Below are 20,492 nucleotides of genomic sequence, written 5' to 3' on the forward strand. Positions count from 1 at the left end.
TCAGGGTAAGGTCATGCACATCCCTCAAGGAAAATTTAATACAAGGTGTAATTTGACTTATATAACCCTACTATATCAAGAATACCAAAAGTCCACATAACTTTTCAATTGAACTACACAATCATTAAGGGCAGAATTGGAAAACAGTGACTAATTATTTCTTGATTGTTTAAATTGACAATTAATCTTGGATATCTATTTTTAGTATATCTGCCAAACAATTGTGGACGGAGGGAGTATTATACCGTCAATTAATTACTTTGAAAAAGGTAGAACTTTTTGAAAATATTAAATTTTTAACTCATCCACTTTATAATTAATAAGGGTAAAATGGTAAACTCATTATGTCAATAATAATTGTTTTTTAATAGATGTGCCAATTTAGAAATAAATAAGTAATTAGGGACAGAGGGAGTACCATAGATATGAGGGGCAATGTCTATAACCATGCTAATGCGTGCATTAAGCTCTTGCATTACTAATACCTAGAAATCTATGGTATTAGTAATACACACCTTAATACACAATACATAGCATGAAAACGTATACCAAATAAGATATTACTAACCCACAAAGCTAATACATATATTATTTTTACTACTATACTCTACCAAATGATCCGTAAATTAATCTTAATACTAAAATATGATCCGTATTATATAGAACATTAAATTAGTGTGATATAGATAAATTTTACAAAACATTTAATTTTATTCATTAGATTGATCAAATTTATCTTCTACCCCGTTTTTTAGAATGAAGAGGCTGGAATTTGAATGAATATCCATCCGTGTTTTGTAGGCGAAAGTTGAAAAAGTAGTTGTAGGAACAAGTTCCTTCATGATTAAGGATTTGAAGGGACAATCAATATCTCAATATGTGAAACCAAAAAGGTGAAGGAATCGCATTAATACTATGGTGACTCAACTTTTATACGTTAGGGGATGTTAATTACAATTTGAAAAAATAAAATAAAAACTCAATGCTTTTATTTGATTGGAAACAAGGATTCAATTCCAAAGTTAGCCTTGCTTTTCCACTTTTCAACCACAACATTTACTGGGTATTTCTGTTATTAATAGAAAAAGAAACACCTATTTTCCACTCTTCAGAAAGTCTTGGGATCATAAAACTCCAGTTGAGCTGAGAAGAGTAAATTTTCCAGAATGGATTTTCTCAGATTTGCGCTTCACTTGATCGATTGCCTAGCTTGGTAGATTTACTTTCTTTCTCTCTCTACGCTCCACTCCAGTTTGTGTTGTTTCGTTAAAAGATGAAAATTTTGTATGGTAGTTAAATAAAGAAGAACTTTAGCTACAATTGAAGATTCATCAGTTTTTTTTATTCTACGTATTTTGCATGTATTGATACACTTGTTTTTTTGAATTTGCAGGCCGGTAGTTGCTCTGGGCTATCCTATGTAAGTTTTGATTGTTCAATATTAGTTAGTGGGTAATGGGTGTGTATTTAATTTTTACTGGTAAATTGTTCTGTGCAACTGCAGATGTGCATCAATACGAGCAATTGAGACTGGTTCCAAGTATCACATGAGGAAGCTCGTCATATATTGGACTATCTTTTCTTTTATTTCTCTCTTCCAACACCTATTTGACAAATTTATCCAATGGTAATGTCCTTTGTAATTATATGGAACTCTTTGAATTATTGACACTTAGCTTGTTACTAACATTATTGGGCAAACTCGAAGTCGTTAATGGTTAACAAATTTATCGTCAATGTCTTAAAATGCACTTATTTTGGTTCTCGTCTATGTTGGTATTTATAGGTCTGTTCTTGCTTGTGTTTCTTAAATTCCCTTGCTGAGCTAGACTGCTAGAGAGTTTGTTGAAGCATTAGGGGAAAATTATGTGGTTGAACATGAGAAACTACTCCTCTTGCATATACTAATCACTTTTCATTTACTTTGGCAGGGTTCCTCTGTGGCCACATATAAAATTAATTACCATATGTTGGTTGGTGATACCACGGTTTAACGGGGCATGTTATCTTTATGAAGTTCTAGTTCGTCCATGTTTACTGGTTAAATGGCACGATAGTATCAGTCAGTTTAATAGTTCTTGTTATGTTTATCTACGCCTTTCATGTTTGTGCTTGTCTGTCAACCTTCAAACTGTTGCCGACTGGTTTAACAAGCCAATGGACGATCAATCTCTCAAGAATGAAACATTTCTGTCTGTGGTAGAGGGGTATCTTGAAGAAAATGGATCGGATGCTCTGGAGAAACATATTGCAAACAAGGTATGTCAGACATTAATTCAGCAAGAAGTAGACGGTTCATTACTGAATTGGAAATACACTTGTTTTAATGTACTTCAGTTAGTTATATAAAAGTTGAGACCACTACCCATTTCTGTAGCCAAAAGTTAAATTACCACCATTAAAGCAACTGTATGATTGCATATTCCACTGGATTTTATAGCAACGTCTGCTTGAGTATTGATTTTTTTCTCAACAAGTGTACTTATCATGATCTCCTGTGTGCAGTATAAGGATTATAGTTCGAAACATCATGCAGAAGAGATCAAGCCTACTGATACTAGTGATGAAGCAGGAAGGATTACCCCCAACCAGGTGCCTCACCCATTGTTCCTAGCTCCCCGTAGTTAATGAAACAATTTTTAACTTCTTTTGTTGCTGCTTTATTGGGGTTTTCACCCCATAATGGTTTGAAAAGTTGCATTAGCAGTTGAGTACAAGTTAAATGACTTGCATATATGTGATATCATGCACCAATTTTTGAGATTTGCGTATTTCCAGTTAATTTGTGAATGCTTTGTTTGCATAGATGTTGTGTACCTTTCAACTCTTGAACTATTGTTTGTACATGAGGAATAGGTTATTGTAATGACATTATGCAGTTATCAGTTTTCTCAAATAAAGCATTCAAGAGTCTGAATTTTCCTTTTGTTAACAACAGAAGTAATTACTTGTGTTCTTTTGTAGTGAAAAACTATTTTTGTGTTCACATGCTTTCATTCCTTGAATTCCCATAAATAACAATCATAGTACTCCTAATCAGACACAATGTGAAGGGGGTGGTCCTGTTTGGGAAGATATCACAGTGATGGAGCATATGGCAAAACATGAAGCAGCTGAGCCCAAACAGGTTATATTTCTTTACACTTGAATTTCCTTAAGTTACTTTTCTTTTGGAGTATTATATGTTCACGAGTATTCTTCTAGATACCTTGGTAGATGAAATATTAAACTAACTGCTAATTGATGATAGATGACAAGAGGAGAGCTTGAGATGAAACTTACTGTTTATGAAATTAAAAATTAGGCTCATCGACCAAGACAAAGATGGCAAATGATAATGCACACTGAATCAAGTGCATTATCATTTAGACCAAGCAGAAACTTTGTGTATGCTAAAGAATCACTGAATAACCTGAAATTGAAGCTGGCATACTTTGTAATATTAATTGTTTTTGAAGTTTGCACTAGATTCATCTATCTTTGTATACTTTCTAGTGTCTGTTTCTCCTGTGAACATTTGAAGCCATTGGAAAAGGAAAATACTTGGTGCTCTTAAATTTTTTAAAACATAAAGTACCACCTTTATTCTAGCCTAGGTTTTGTGTTTCTATATTCAAGAGAGAGTAATCTGTATGTCAGCGATTAAGATGTCTGCGGAACTGCAGGTTAAGAGTTTGAAGGAAAATCCAATTATAATTGAGAAGAAAACGAAAGGACTGCAGGTCAGGGAATTGGTAGTTCCAGCAGATGCTGAAGAGATAAAACTTCCAGAGGTTGCTTCTTCAGAGAAAGTTCAGACACAGTGGACTTGTGCATTATGCGAAATGACAACCACCTCGGAGCAGAACATGAAGTCCCATCTTAACGGAAGGAAACATAAAGCTAAGTATGAAGGGCTGAAAACTTGCGAACAAACGTCCAAAAGCGATGGAAGTTTACCAGTACCAACAAAGTCAAATCAGCTTAATCTGGAGCAAGTAAAACATGCATCTGCAGCACAACCACAGCACAGTGCTAATAAAGCAGTTGAGCCTAAACAGGTTATTATTTTTTAACCCTTGATCTTCGTGGTCATTTTGGGATATTATGCCTTCACAAATGTTAAGCAAGCAGTTGATCAAAAGAGGAGAGCTTGATGTTCCCATGAGAATAGCTAATTAGCTGCTACTGATACTCTTGGTGGTCAAGTTAGGAAAAGAGCAGTATGAGGGCTTAGCTGTATATGAGGACAAAAGATTAGGCTGATGTGGAGGATGGCAATTGATAATGCACTCTGAGATCAAGTGCATTATCATTTAAACTTAAGCAGAGACTACATATATTCTGAACAATCACGGAACAGCCCAAAAATTAAACTGATGCACGTAGTTTGTTTATCCTGCTTGAAGTTTGCAAGATTCAATTATGTTAGTATATTCTCGAACCTCAGTTTCTCCTGTGAACATCTGAAGTCACTAAAGAAGAGAGAGTATTGAAGCTCTTAATTCTTTTTTAAACATTAATACTACTTTTGTTCTAGCCTGGTATTTATTTTTCTATAATCAAGCAAATATAATGTGTATGCCAGTGATTGAACCGTCCCCTGTGGAACTTCAGGTTAAAAGTGTGAAGGAACATCCAATTCAGATTGAGAAGAAAACAACAGGTGTGCAGATCAAGGATACAGCATTTCCAGCAGATGCCAAGGAGATTAAACTCCCAGAAATCAATCCTCTAAAGAATGTTCAGACAGAGTGGACTTGTGCGGTATGTCAAGTGACAACCACCTCAAAGCATGACTTGAAGTGCCATCTTCTAGGGACGAGACATAGGATAAAGTGTGAAGAGCTGAAGAGAACTGCCAAAACTGAAAGAAACCCACCTTCTACTTCAAATATACCAGAGCTTAAGCAGAAGCAAGTAAAACATGCACTTGCAGCACAAAACAAGAACAGCACTAATAAAAAACCTAAAGAAAATGTCCAACTGGGAGCTACTACCAGGCAACATCAAAGGCAGACACAAGTGAAGAATGCTGGTGGTGCTACTCATAATTCTAAGTTGTGGTGTAGTTTTTGTGACATTAGGTGCCCTGATGGGATTGCTATGGCTGCACATCTGAACGGTAAGAAACACTTGGCAAAACTTCAAGAAAGAATGAGTTTTACTAGTGGAACATCATGGGATTGAATTATGCAAATATGCAGTTTTATCAGGGTATTTGAAGGCGTTTGGTCTAATTTAGGTTGAAGCAACTGTGTTCGATTATCAATACTAAAATTCAGTTGCTTAATCACTGGGAAGGACAATTAGGTAAAGTTAATGTCGACAACTAGTGACATCTGTGTATAATCAGTTTTTAACTTAGCTTTTTGTTTCTTCACGTCTGTTTTATATAGTCGTCTTTTATGCTAATTTTACCAGCTAAAACATTAAGAAAAAAATCACAGAAGGAGGGAGTTGCAGGCTGGAACATCTATGAAACAAAAGGCTTCCAAAGTGTGTTGTAATGAATCCTGGTAAAATGTAGTGGAAACAAGCCAGAAATATAACTTTACTTCCAATCACTGTTTTAAAAGGTGGGGCTGGACGCAAGGCATTTTATATATCACGGGGCAAGGCGTAAGCCCCACGATATGGGGAGTACATCTCATGTATATTTAATTTTATTTTATTATTAAGAAAATAAGTAAAAATAAAGCTTTCAATGATTCTACAAATAAATTTTAATAAATAATCAATATTATATATATAAAAAATATTATAATTATTATTTGAAAAAAATATTATAATTACTATTTGTGAAAGACAACAACTAACAACACAAAAAATGATAATAGACAATCATCTTTAAATTGAAATCATCATCCATCTTCACACTGACTAATCCTTCACACCTTCAATTCATATTTCTACTAATTATTGTTTATACATTTTAAAGAAGAAGGAGGATAAGAAGTGTAATAACAAAAATGAATAGAATCGTCTCAGGAACATAGTGTTGTGAAAGTTGTATCCTGTTAATTCAGACACAATTATCTAAAAAATAATTTATAGCGATGTTTCTTATCCTCCTTCTTCTTTAAAATGACCGCTCTCTAATTATTTTTGGGAAAACGACATAAATGGGTCATAAAAACCAAAATAATTATATGTTCATACCTAAATTCAAAGTAATTTTAAAAATAGTCTCAACTCATAAATAATTACAACTCATAACCCCCTTCTTTAAGACTGATTTTTTACTCTTGATTGATATTAAATCAGTATCATATACTATATATATTAGTATCATTAAGGTTTCTTGTAGAGGTGTACATGACCGGGTTAGTTCGGGTGTTTCAAATATCAAACCAAATCATTTGTATAAAAATTTTAAATTTATAAACCAAATCAAACTAATAAAACTCTGATTTTTTTTCCGGTAAAGTATTCATACAAACAAATAATTAACTTGTGCTCCAAATATTTCTTTAGTCCAACCAAAATACAACTATCTAAGGTGTTTCTTAAGAAAATAACACAAAATATAAAATGAATGATGACACCAAAATATTCGATAAAAAATAATAATGAATTCATATAAAATAAATATTGCAAATTGATAAGTCATAATGAAAATGATCATAATTTAAAAGTACTAAATCATTTTAAAAACTATATATATAATGTCGGGTTGGTTTAGTCTTATGTTGACTTTTTTTAGTTAAAACCAAACCAATCTAAGTATAGTCGGTTTTTTTTCCCAATATATATATATATTGATTTGGTATCAATTTAGCGAAATTATCAGCCTTAGTCAGTGGCGGATCCAGAATTTAGAGTTCGTGGGTGCCAAATAGACTTATCAATTAAATTAATTTTATATTTGATTAAATTATTCGTCTTTTCGATATATATCATAAATCAATCAATAAAATATAAATAATAAGATATTACAAATCCACACTCCACACTAAAAGCATGAAGTTAACAAATTTAAAACTTTTAATAATACTAATATTATAAATATTCATCATTCATATACAATTGTCCTCGACGAGTTTTCATATTCTGAAAACGATCGATAATAACATCATCACTAACATTTATAAATACATCACGCTCTATGTAACACACTACACAGTCATTTAAATATTGATTACCAATAATATTCCGCACTTCATTTTTTATGTGCTTCATTGACGAAAATGCTCTTTCCACAGTTGTTGTAGCAACAGGTAAAATCAAAGTCAACTTTACAAGTAAATAAACAAGTGAAAAGTCAAAAGAGTAATAATGTAATTAATTTAATTTAAGTCAATAACAATTATAAAAAAAATAAAATAATGTGCCAGCTGTTTTTCCTTAAATAAACGTGCTTGGAGCCTTTATTTTTCTTAAAAAACGTCTGCAGTAAATTTCTCAAAAAAATAGATACAAATGGGATTCGAACCCACAACATCATCCTTCAAAAGTTGCCCTCCTACCATGGCACCACAAGCCAATTTTGTTCTCTAGGTAGCACGCTTTATATATATATATATACCTATATATATATAGAGTTTCCATCGAAGTTCGGGGGTGGCGTGACACCCCCACACCCCTTCATAGATCCGCCCCTGGCCTTAGTAATATCAATACAATGTATGATACCTCTTTAGTATCAGTTAAACAAAATTAATTATGGGGTATATAATGTAATTATTTAGTGGAGGTATGAACGTAAAAGGGTATATGTTTGTAATTATTTTGTTTTTATTGAGTATTTACTTAATTTCCCCTTTATTTTTATTTTTTTAGTAGAACGGTAGAAAAAAAGAAGAAGAAAGAGATAGAAAAGAAAAAGAAAGATGTGTTAGGGTTTTTCCCTGATTTTCTTACCATAATTTAAGATTTATTTTTCCTTAAAGAAAAAACAAAAGATTACCATAAATGTTTTTACTTTTCTTGAAAAGAAAATATAATATTATTTTATATTTGGTTTATTCTCTCCTTTTAGGACTTTTTTTCTAGCAGGAAAGGTTTTAGGACTCTATAAATATAAGTTTGTTTCTTCTAACAAAAGAAATAATAGAATCCACAATGTAGTTGTTTAGTGAGTTTTTATGGGGAGATTTAATCTCTCAACAATTTTAATATTTTTTCTTTATATTAGTTTTTATATAATAATATTAGTTTTTAGTATAAGTTTTTGTCATCTAATTTATCAATCATATGATTTGCAAATTATAAGCTTCCGCATGACGCCATAATCATCCTTCAGAACCCAACAAGTGGTATCAGAGCACATGGTCCAACGATCCTATGGTCCGACGGTCCTATGATTCAATGAGGTTGAAAATATGCTCAAGATAGTTTCAAATCAATTTGTAATCAATGTGATGATAATGAAGATTTTTGTGCTACTACATGTGGAGAAAATTTTCAAATATATTTTCAATAATATCCCGCTACTCCATCCTTTAAAACAAAATCAATTTTCAACTCATGTTTATTTTATAGCATGGGCTCCAACTTTCAACCCCTGCAAACTTTAATGCTCGGGCTCCACTTTTAACTCATGTATCTTTACTTTTAACGCAAGAGCTCCACTTTTAACTCATGCATCTTACTTTTAACGCATGAGCTCCACTTTTAACTCATGCATATTATTTTTAACGCATGAGCTCCACTTTCAACCATGTTCATCACTTTTAACATAGGGCTCCAAGTTTTAACCCATATCAATTTTAAATCATTATAAGCAGCAGTGATACATGAAGATTGTGTGAAGAAAGACAGATCAAGATTATCATGCAATGAAGAAGACATATCAAGCTTTGTCAAGAAAATCCAGCCAAAATGGGAGATTTGTTAGGGTTTTGCCCTGATTTTCTTACCATAATTTAATATTTATTTTTCCTTAAAGAAAAAACAAAACATTACCATAAATGTTTTTACTTTTCTTGAAAGGAAAATATAATAGTATTTTATATTTGGTTTATTCTTTCCTTTTAGGACTTCTTTTCTAGTAGGAAATGTTTTAGGACTCTATAAATATAGGTTTGTTTCTTCTAACAAAAAAAACAATAGAATCCACAATGTAGTTGTTTAGTGAGTTTTGTTTATGGGTAGATTTAATCTCTCAACAATTTTAATATTTTTTCTTTATATTAATTTTTATATAATAATATTAGTTTTTAGTATAAGTTTTCGTCATCTAATTTATCAATCATATGATTTGCAAATTATAAGCTTCCGCATGACGCCATAATCACCCTTCAGAACCCAACAAGATGTACCATTCTCGATTTATTATTATTATTATTATTATTATTATTATTTTGGAAGCTATGGTGTGTGTTTCCATGTGCTATTCTTTTGTGACAAATAAGGTCAATGCTTCAACCAACGACCACTGGCGGCATTTGAATTTAACAAAACAAAATAATTTAAAATATATTTTTTAAGTGATGTCATATGGATATTATGTAAAGTTAATTACTGATGAAATCAAATTTACAACATGGTAGCCTACTTGCATTATTTCAGAATCAGATAACATTTTCGGTGTTTATTATTTCTTTAATATATAAGCATAATAATTGAGTTATGTTTTGGTCACAAAAGTTAATTTTTTCGACTTTGATTCAATAAAATCCATGAAATTAATTGTAAAATATATTTCTCTAATAATAATTATCCACTGTTGACTTGAACTATGAATTAAGAAGCAATAAATGATAGAAATAATTTTAGCAATTCACCCCAATTAAATATAAGTTATCTGTTTACATTGAAAAACGAATAATATTTAATAATAAGAATAAAATAGAGATAAAATGTTAAGTTATTTATTAGTTTTATAAATTAGACAAATATGAGTAGACATTTTAAAATTATATAATGGACAAGTAAAGATGAACGGAAGAGAATAAATTAGAGCAACTTCACATATATGAAACACAAAAATCATATTTATATGCTATAACTATAGTTTGCATAATTGCGCTCCATATCAAACATAAATATGTATATTTCGCTATACATATACAAAAGAAAGTAGTTGTATAATTTCGCTATGCATATACAAAAGAAAACAGTTGTATAATCTGCTTTGGTATACATATACAAAAGATCAATTGTATAATCTGTGTTTGTATAAAACGAGAAAGAGAGAAAGACAAAAGAAAACTGGGCAGGGGAAGATCGTATTTGTATAATCATAAGTGTATAAGACAAAAATATATGCATTTGTATTTATATATACAATTTTCTCTCGCTTTATACAAACAAAACACAATGTGTACATTTGTGTTTGTATAAAGTGAGAGAGGCGAGTGAGCGAGCGAGATTTGTGAGAGTGGCGAGCGAGATCCGGGAGAGGGGAACAAAAATATATGTATATATGCAATTTTCTCTCGCTTTATACAAACACAAACGCATTTTATACATTTGCGTTTTTGTATAAAGTGAGAGAGGCGAGTGAGCGAGCGAGATCTGGGAGAGTGGCGAGCGAGATCTGGGAGAGGGGAGAGAGGGGAACGAAAATATATGTATATATGCAATTTTCTCTCGCTTTATACAAACACAAACACATTTTATACATTTGCGTTTGTATAAAAAGCGAGAGAGGCGAGGGAGAGAACGAGAGTGGCGAGCGAGATTCACCAGGAGAGAGGCGAAATAGCAACAGTTTGCTATGAGGTACAATTAAATCAAACTATATTTATAGCATTTAATTTGAATTAATAATTTGCTATTATATATAATTTACTGTTATATAGAATTTTCTCAATAAATTAGTACAACTTTGATATTGGTATAGGTACTCTTTGGTCCAAACATTTTTCTTTTATTTAAAAAAAAAAAGAAATTTAGGGTGTTTTGTCCATAAGTGAAAGTGCTTTTAAATAGTAGAGCTTTCCACATTAAGAAATAACTTAAAATTTTATGTTTCTTGACAAAAAAATAATATTTCTATTATAAATACATATTTATCCATATATCCCTTATTAATTCTAGATTACTACGTATAGCAATTCATTCCTTTTTAATGAGATCTTAATCATACATTTAAATGATAAAAATTAAAATTACACTTGCTCTATATTCTTGTTACAATTATATAACTGTACTTTAATATTTTTTGAATTTTATACCGCAGATATAATTTATTCTTGTAAAATAAACACGTCTAATTATCTTCATGTTAATGTTATACTAATATTTAAATATTTTATTTGAATTATTTCTCACAATATTAATTTTTGGGGAAATTACGCGATTAAGCAAACTTATACTACTTAATTACTCATCATAGCTATAGTTTGCTATAATTACCACTTACGACTAACATTATACATTAATTACGCGGGTTGACTTCGAGTTTGTATAATTAGTCATGTTTGTATATGTATAATTCGTCAGAATATACAAATACATATGTATAATATACAATTATCTAACCTATATACATATACAATTCACCTCTCTCCCACTCTCTGCCCTCTCTCGCTCGCTTCTCTCCTCTCTCTCCCAATCTCGCTCGCCTCTCTCCTCCCTCTCCCAATCTCGCTTGATATATATATAATTGCATATGTATAATATACAATTATCTAACATATATACACATACAATTCACCTCTCTCTCCCTCTCTGCCCTCTCTTTCTCGCCTCTCTCCTCCCTCTCCCAATCTCGCTCGCCTCTCTCCTCCCTCTCCCAATCTCTCTTGCCATATATACAAATATATATGTATAATATACAATTATTTAACCTATATACATATACAATTCACCTTTCTCCACTCTTTTCCCCCTCTCTCTCGCCTCTCTCCTCTCTCTCTCCCAGTCTCGCTCACCTCTCTCCTCCATATAACATGTAGCTACGAATTGTAATTATCAAACTATAGCTATGGAGAATAATTAGACTATTTTTGAGTGGCTATATGTGAAAGTTTCCCCTTAATTTTTAGCATAGGCCAAATAGGGTCGAAGTATAGTCAACGTCAATAACCAGTTGCTTGCATCTTATTTCAATTAATGTCTGCGGACCTCTTTACAATGAAGGAGGTAAAGTGGTAAACTAGTTATTGATAGTATACGTATACGTGATATGCACTGGTTTAATAATATTATTTTTATATTTATAAAATTATTATTTAAATCTTATTTAGTATAGTTTATACTCATTTATTTATAGAAAATGCAGTAATACTTTATTAATAACAGCAAAACATTTTATTTTTTTAAAAAAGTAAGTAATTATGATTCAATGTTTGTCATTTAAAGTCCTAATTTATTTTAACTATTTATTATTTTATTTGAATTTATGAAGATGGAGTTGTGTTAGTTATACTTCTTACAATATGTCAAATTATTAAATTTTAAATTTTTATAGCTAAACATTGATTTTCAATTAAAGTAAAGTATATTGAAAGATAATGTGAATAATATTTTTTTTCGTCAAAGGGATAACTTAGAAGTGAAAGAATGAGTGCTCGGACAATTAATTTATGTTATTTTCATGTCAACAAAAAGAATATGCAGTTGTTATAACAATTTTTTTAAAAGTGAATTTTTAGTCCGTAGACCCTTTTATCAATAACCTAAATAGGCATGGCCCACTACAAAAAAACATGAAACAAAGAAGGGAGAAATAGCAATCTAGTCAACATACCTAACATAATTAATCAAAACAACTAAACTTTAAAATATTTATTTAAAATGTCAAAATGTCAAAATGTCAATACTTTACAAAATAATTGTATTCAAATATTATTATTTATTTACCATCCCCCCCCCCCCCCCCCCACAAATCAGTCCATCATTAGACCAAATTCTAATCCAATAACAGATAAAAAAGAAAAAAGAAAAAAAAACTACCGATTTCTTTCCCCATCATTCACGTTTCTTTTCCCCATCATTCAAGTTTTATATTTTCTCTTTCTTCAAATTTCTTTGCCGGTCAAGAAATACAAATTATGAATGATTCTCCTAATTTGTTAAACAAATCTCTAACTTAACTCAAAAAATATCTCAATTGTTAAAGGTAATTTCGATTATTTAGTGATATTTATGTTGATTTTGTTTTTAAAATCACCGATTATCTTGTATTTCAGGTTTTATATATTACGGATTTCCCGTCAATTTTTTCGATTTTTATGTGAGTATGGTTAGATAATCATCAAATATTTATATGTTTCAGATTTTTAGTCTTTTATTTTATTTTTTTGATTTTCTTGTGATTTTGTTTTAATATTTCAGATTTAGTAGAATGTGAGTTTGGTTAGATAATCATCAACTATTTATGTATTTCAGATTTTTAGTCTTTTAAATAATTTTTTTCGATTTTCTTGTGATTTTGTTTTAGGGCTCGGGCGGTTTCCTTGTCGGGTTCCAGATCTCCGCTGCCGCCGCTGTATGGATGGTTCCGAAAGACTCTTCTTGAATCCATAGAACTTGATGAATCAATTGCCGGATAGAAGTTCTTAATTGTCCATTCATTCTCAATTCTAAATAACCAAAATACAGTTTATTTATGTATTCATTATTAATGTATTCATCCTAATTGCATATGTAAAACAAAGTTTTTATCTTATTTTGCTTATTTTGTATTTACAATATCACTTTGTATATCAAATAGTTTGTATTTAGATTTGATTTTGTATTCGTCCTAATGGTATACCATCAAGTTTTGTATTTATATTTGATTTCGTATTCATTCTCAATTCTAAATAACCAAAATACAATTTATTTATTTTATATAGGTATTCATCCTAATTGCATCAATAAAACAGATTTTGTATTTTATTTTGTTCATTTTGTATTTTCAATATCACTTTGTATACCAGATAATTTGTATTTAGATTTGATTTTGTATTCATTTTCAATTCTAAATAGCCAAAATATAATTTATTTACGTATTCATTATATACGTATTCATACTATTATTAGTAAATAGATTTGTATTTTATTTGGCTCATTTTGTATTTTCAATATCACTTGCAATTTATATTTCAATTACATTTTAAAATAATGACACACAAAATCATATTTAAAGAAGTCCATCCGAATACATTTCAGATAAAATCATATTTTAAAAAGTTCAAACAAGTAAGGATAAAAAATTAAGGGAATATTTTTACCTTTTTTGAAATATTTTTTCTCCCATGATTCTCTCCATTCTGTTATTAAATATTAAAAATTTGTATTCTTTCAAATTAAATAAATTAAATAAATATAGTCAGCATTATAACAAACCAAAATATTGACATTTTCAATAAATATTGAAAGTGTTGACAAGGGGTCCTATTAGATGATAAAATATTGCTGTTTTGAAAATTTTCCCAACAAAGAACACAAAATGACCAAAGTCCAAAAAAAGACCCGACCCAAAAGAAAAAAGGTGAAGAGTTTCTAAAAGCTCTTCCCTAGTCTAGTCCATTGTTGTAATTCCTCATACTCTTGTCTTGAAGCTTACTCTCTCTTCATTGAATTTAAAGACTCTTCTCTCATGGCTGCACTGGCATTGCTGATCTACTTCTCTAGCTCCTGGTACGACTCAATCCTCTTTTTCCTTGTCGTTTCTATCCTATATATTGTTGATATATATCTTCCTTTTTCTCTTTTCTCCTCAGATGGTCGGGGTTCTTTTCAATTGACCGTTAGTATTTGCTCTGCTATCTCTAATCTTGTAAGTCATTGAGCCCGCCCTCTCTATTTCGCTTCATTGTGTGTTGTATAGCTCTAAAGCTCCGCGATCCGACTTGATGGAGCGTTTGATAGCTGGAAATTATAGTCCTAACCCTCTTTAATGCATATGTAATTAGTCTTTCTCTTGTCACTTTCTCGATGTTTACTGTTCTTGTTCAATGTTATTCTTACACTGTTGTATCTATGCTTCCCTTGTTCTTGACTGTTTATGCTTTTCTTCCTCATTATCAACATGTTGGTGTTATGATTCTTCTTTTCTTGAATATGATGTTTGGTACCTGTGCTTTATCTAAATTAATATGTCTTCTGATTGAACTTGGTAGCTCCTGAAATCCTTTGTGGTTTGTGATTCCACCACCTCATTTGCTAAAGAGTCTGCTACACAATTTCCTTCTCTAAATGTATGAGTTAATGTAGCTTGTAGCTTGTGTACAAGAACTTTTATTTCCTCAATCCTTTCTACCATCTCCCATGGTACCTTCCACTGTTTTTCAATCATTTTTTTAGGCTCAAAGAATCTATTTCCAACTATAACTCCCATTAGTTCCTTCCCCATGCAGTACTGCAAAGCCTCCAAGATTGCCATTGATTCAACCTTTGTGTTTGTTGTCACTCCAATTCTTTTTGCCTTTGCATACAGTAAGTTACCTTCATGATTTCTAATGCAAAATCCAAAGGAACTATCTCCAGGGTTACCTTTACTTGCACCATCTGTGTTGTATTTTACTTTGTCTCTCTCTGGCCTTTGCCAAACTACATTGTAGTGATATATCTTGGGCTTATAGTTCTGCAATTTTGCTATTAGGTGTGGCCAATTTGCTTTTTCTGCTCTTATCCAAGGATACACTCCTCTTACTAGCTTCATCAACATCTCCTCTATTTGCTCCATATGTTTTCAAATGTAATAGTCTTTCATGTTTCAAATTGTTTCTCTTTTTTCATATTGTCCATATAATGACTGCTGGGACTGCTCTATATAGTAGTTGAAGTTTAGGATTGGCATCTAGACTCCACCATTGAATAATAAGTTGTTGTAAGTGCATGTCCTTCATATTTATATTTGCAAAAATAGCAAACTGCCTCCACAACCTCTTGGCTATGAGGGCTGTTAGGAAAACATGTATCATAGTTTTTTCTGCCTTTACTTCACAACACCAACATCGTGATACAATCTGAATTTTCATTTTTTCCAGAGTTTCATCTGTGGAAATTCTACTGAGCCATAGCCTCCAAACAAAGAAATTGATTTTCAATGGCAATCCTTTTGTCCATATGAAATCAAAGTCCCTTCTTCTTTCTTTTCTGTGCCTCACTAAATTCCAGGCCGAGTTGACTGTGAATAATCCTTGTGAATTACCCATCCACCAAGTCACATCATTGTTGTGGTTATCTTCTGGAGGCTTAATATGATTCACAATATATACAACCATCTCTTCAGACAATACCCTCCTCAGACCTTCTATGTCCTAGGTTCCATATATACTGAAAGACCTTACCTCCAGTTCTTCATTTACTGCAGTATCTCATTCTACTTAATAGAGTGCTCCTTGTTTGGTCCAGTTATCAAACCAGAAAGTAGAGTTGCCATCCTTTAGCTTCCACCAAATGTTATGCTCTACCTCTTCCCTAATAACAGTCATCTTTCTCCACACATGTGATGTTCCTTGTCCTTTAGCCAAAATTGGATGAAGTTTTTTGCAGTATTTATTCAACATGTAACTTTCTCAGGGAGAGGATGTAGTTGTTCTAAAGTTCTACCATAGCTTTGCAAATAGAGCTTTGGACATGTCATGTAATGACCTGAAACCCAAACCTCCTTCCTCCTTTGGGTAACACATATTATCCCATGATACCCAATGTTTGTTTCTGGCTCCAGTTGCATTACCCTAGAAAAATCTTGCAAATTTTTATACAACTGATCAATTACACTTTGGGGGGGGGGGGGGGGGGTTTCATGGAAGACAATAAATAGACGAGCATTGTTTGCAATACATGGGCTATCAGAATGTATCTTCCACGAAAGGACAAGAGCTTGTTTTGTCAGGAGATTAATCTTTTCATTACCTTCTTTACTAAATTCTCAAAGTGTGATTTATTTTTCCTTCCATAAAAAATGTGGCATCCCAAATAGATGAAAGGGAAAGACCCTTGTCTAATTCCAGTGAGTCTTTTTATCCTACTACAAACTCCTATAGAAACTTTTTCATCTAAGTAGACCAGATTTTTGTTCAGGTTAATCATTTGTCCTGAAACCAGCTCATATTTCCTTAGAATTTGCATCATCTTTCTAGTTGAGGATGATTTCCTTGAACAAAAGAGTATACTATCATCTGCATACGATAAATGATTGATTTCAGGGCTCCATTTAGACATCCCAAAATTTTTGAAATTTGAATCTTCATACAAACTGTTGAGTCCTCTTGCCAGTACCTCAGCTGCAATAATGAATAGAGTCGGGGATAATGGGTCTCCTTATTTTATCCCTCTGAAAGACTAAAAGAAACCAAATGACTATCCATTCATTAAGACTGAATACTAATTATTTCTAATCAGTCTTACTACCATATCTATAATTCTTTCAGAAAATCCAAATTTTCTTATCACTCTCACCAAATATTTCCAAGATACCCTATCATATGCCTTTGCCATATTAACTTTACCACCACATTAAGTTTATTTCTCCTGTTTATGTCTCTTACTATCTCTTGGGACAGTAACACATTATCTGTTATGCTTCTTTCTTTGACAAAACCTGATTGATTCGCTGAAATAATTCCTGGAGCACTGTCACTATTCTTTCATGACTGATTCTTGAAAGTATTTTATTGACAAAATTACTTAGACTTACTGGCCTAAGGTTCCCATAAGATACTACCACCTCCTTCTTTGGTATGAACACCAAATTGGTATGTGTAATGTACCTGGGTAGGTCTTGTCCACAGAAAAAATCCTTCACCATATTAGTCACATTATTATCAACAATATCCTAGCTGCTCTAAAAAAACTTGCATGAAAAACCATCTGACCCACTAGCACTCTCCCCATTTAGAGTAAAAATCACCATTCTGACCTCATTTTCTGTAGACATTCTTCCCATATCAACATTTTGTTCCTCATTTATTAGAGTAGGAATGTGTTCCAGCATATCATAGTTGGTGGTCTCTTGATTCTCCCTGAACTGCTCCCTAAAGACATTTATTGCTTCTTCCCCTATATTTCGTGTAGTAGAGATTATGTCCCCCTGGTTGGTAAGAATATACACAACTTGTATTTCTCTCCTCTTCCCTTTTACATAAGCATGAAAGAACTTGATATTTCTATCTCCTCCTTTAAATCACTTAATTCCTGCCTTTTGCCTCCAAAACTCCTCCTCTATATGTCTATATTTTTTTTAACTCAGCTTCTGCCTTATGAAGCAAGGCTCTGTTTTCTACTGTTGGTGTAATCTCCATTTGTATTTCCATAACTTTAATGGTGTCTTCTAAGGTGGCAATTCTCTGAAAATATCCCCAAAGGTTCTTCTACTCCACTGTGCTGTTAGTACAAACTTAATTCTCTTCATCTTACTATGAATCACTGTGAAAGGAATCCCATTAATCTCTTCCCCATTCCAGTTATCTTCCACAACCTTTTTAAATTCATTGTGCTTGGTCCAAAAGTTTAAAAACCTAAAAGGTTTTGTCACCATGTCTTGTAAACTGTTACCAATCACATGTAGGGGAGCATGATCTGACCCTTGTCTTATTAGATGATGTACCTCACTGTTAGGTATTAATCTCATCAATTCTTTGTTACCAAATACCCTATCAAGTCTTTTGAAAATACTGACTTCCTCAATTTTGCCATTCCACCATGTGTATGAACTGATCTTGAATTTGATTTCATTTAATGCACAAGCATTTGTACATTGCTGTCACGACCCAAAAATGGACGTGACGACACTCGTCTTATCCCACCAAGACAAGTCAGCCTAAAACTCAATCATTACGATAAAGTGCAGAAATAAAATATAAGTAACTTAATAAAACCCTCAAAACCTGATTGTCACGTGTACAAGCCTCTAATAAAACCCCCAACCGAACAGTTCACAGTTTACATAGCACACAACTTAACAACAACACTCTAACAATTACATATCCTCAACAACAAACTCAATATTTATCAATCACAACTTCCACAGAAAGGCACTCACAATATCAACAACACACAAGATCAAGTACATCAATGATAAAAATGTGCAATGCAATGTCAAGTATAGTGATGCATGTCTGACCAAACGATACACACCCAATGCCTCTCAGTCAGGGACCCATGGGGGACATATCTATCCATGCATCCGTCTAGGCGTGCGACACATCCCTCGATAATAGTATCCATCGCGGTGTGCGATATGTCCCTCGATATATAGTATCCGTTGCGGCGCGCGACATGTCCCTCGAAATGGTACATCCTCTTTAATTTCTTATTCTTTCTCAATTCGCATAACACTTGTCACAATCATGTATCAAAACAATGCAAATAACATGTTCACAGTAATGAAGAGATGACCATTTTCATAACATTGCACAATTCACAACAACACAATCGTGATACAACACCAACAATGAATCAATAAGCCTTTCAAAATCATTCTTAACACATCACACACCAACAATAAATCACATTGCCTTATATTACCCCTTTTTCATCGTTAGAATTATTCAACATGGACAAGTCAACCTATCACCAAGTCCCATTACTCCCCAACACATATCACAAGGAAATACACGACTCTATGCACTTAACAAAGATTTAGAAATCCACTTGTCTCAATAATCAAACAATCACTTTAGGACTTGAGCCTTCCCTTTTCGTTCGGCTTCCAAATCAATGCAATCTATTCAAATAAATAATCACAATAAGATTTCGAAACTAACAACACTCATATTACTATATGTCTAGACTAGACCAAAAACTCACCCAAATCTATAATCAAATTCTTAATCTTGATGCCAATTAACATGTCAACTCTCATATTTTCCAAATTTCAAGTCTAGGATTGAGTTTCAATTTCTTCAATATTATAAATTTAACAGTATTATGTTATCCTAATATCCACATCCTAAATTAATAATATTCCGTCCAATATACTAATACTAGCATTCCAATATAAGTGAACAATTTTAGATAAAAAGTTATTGAACCCGTGCTTTAAATAAACTTGTAGAAAGATTCTTTTCGTGAAGACAAATTACCTTAAGAGGAAATAATAGCCAAGTATTTAAAGTTGATACGAGGATACAGATTGATTTTGGGAACAAAATAAACATTTATCAAAGGAAAAGGCTGAAGTTAAAATTTGTCATCATTACTTTATAATTTTCCCCTTTAACGTATCCAATTTTTTCCTTAGAAAATAACGCCCCAACCCTAAAAATTCAATATTGCAGCAACACGCAATTCAATTCCCTCACCCAACTAATATAATAATATAATAATATTAATAACTTATATATTTTACCAACAATTTATCACACATATACAAATATGGGACCTTTCATTAAAAAGTACCTGAGCGCTCATCGGTTCTTTTGTTTTCCTCTCCTTCGGAGTTTGAGTCAGACGTCGTAAGAATTTGGTACGATGAGTAAAAAGGAAAAAATATATTAAACCCTATTAACTTTTCAATATATGGGTCAAATGATATAGGACATTAAAGAAATGATTAATTACTTGAGTGAATTTCTTTTAAAAAATAATTACTTATTTTAAACATACTCTTTAATTATTACCATTTATAACAACTTCTTTAATATCTCTCTTTTCTCTGCCTCGCTCTTTCTCCCTTCCTTTTTTTT

The 20,492-nt window shown here is 32.0% G+C and overlaps 3 protein-coding genes across 3 annotated transcripts in view; 1 reads left to right on the forward strand and 2 right to left on the reverse strand.

Annotated features, from left to right (window-relative positions):
• The window catches only part of LOC125837375 (probable protein phosphatase 2C 10), a 1,808,044-nt gene that overhangs the window by 1,525,455 nt on the left and 262,097 nt on the right, over positions 1-20,492 (reverse strand). The window lies entirely within an intron of this gene.
• LOC125837353 (uncharacterized) lies at positions 1,124-5,346 on the forward strand. Its single transcript, XM_049516489.1, has 8 exons — positions 1,124-1,213; positions 1,394-1,420; positions 1,505-1,627; positions 1,932-2,259; positions 2,506-2,592; positions 3,041-3,127; positions 3,666-4,040; positions 4,597-5,346. The coding sequence occupies exons 1-8, from the start codon at positions 1,167-1,169 to the stop codon at positions 5,167-5,169; spliced, it is 1,647 nt and encodes a 548-aa protein (XP_049372446.1). The 5' UTR covers positions 1,124-1,166; the 3' UTR covers positions 5,170-5,346.
• On the reverse strand, positions 14,945-15,544 carry LOC125837416 (uncharacterized). Its single transcript, XM_049516547.1, has one exon. The coding sequence runs from the start codon at positions 15,542-15,544 to the stop codon at positions 14,945-14,947; it is 600 nt and encodes a 199-aa protein (XP_049372504.1).

This window comes from Solanum verrucosum, unplaced genomic scaffold (genome assembly GCF_900185275.1).
Source record: "Solanum verrucosum unplaced genomic scaffold, falcon-dt-bn FXZP01000147.1, whole genome shotgun sequence".
In the NCBI taxonomy this organism is placed as follows: Eukaryota; Viridiplantae; Streptophyta; class Magnoliopsida; order Solanales; family Solanaceae; genus Solanum; species Solanum verrucosum.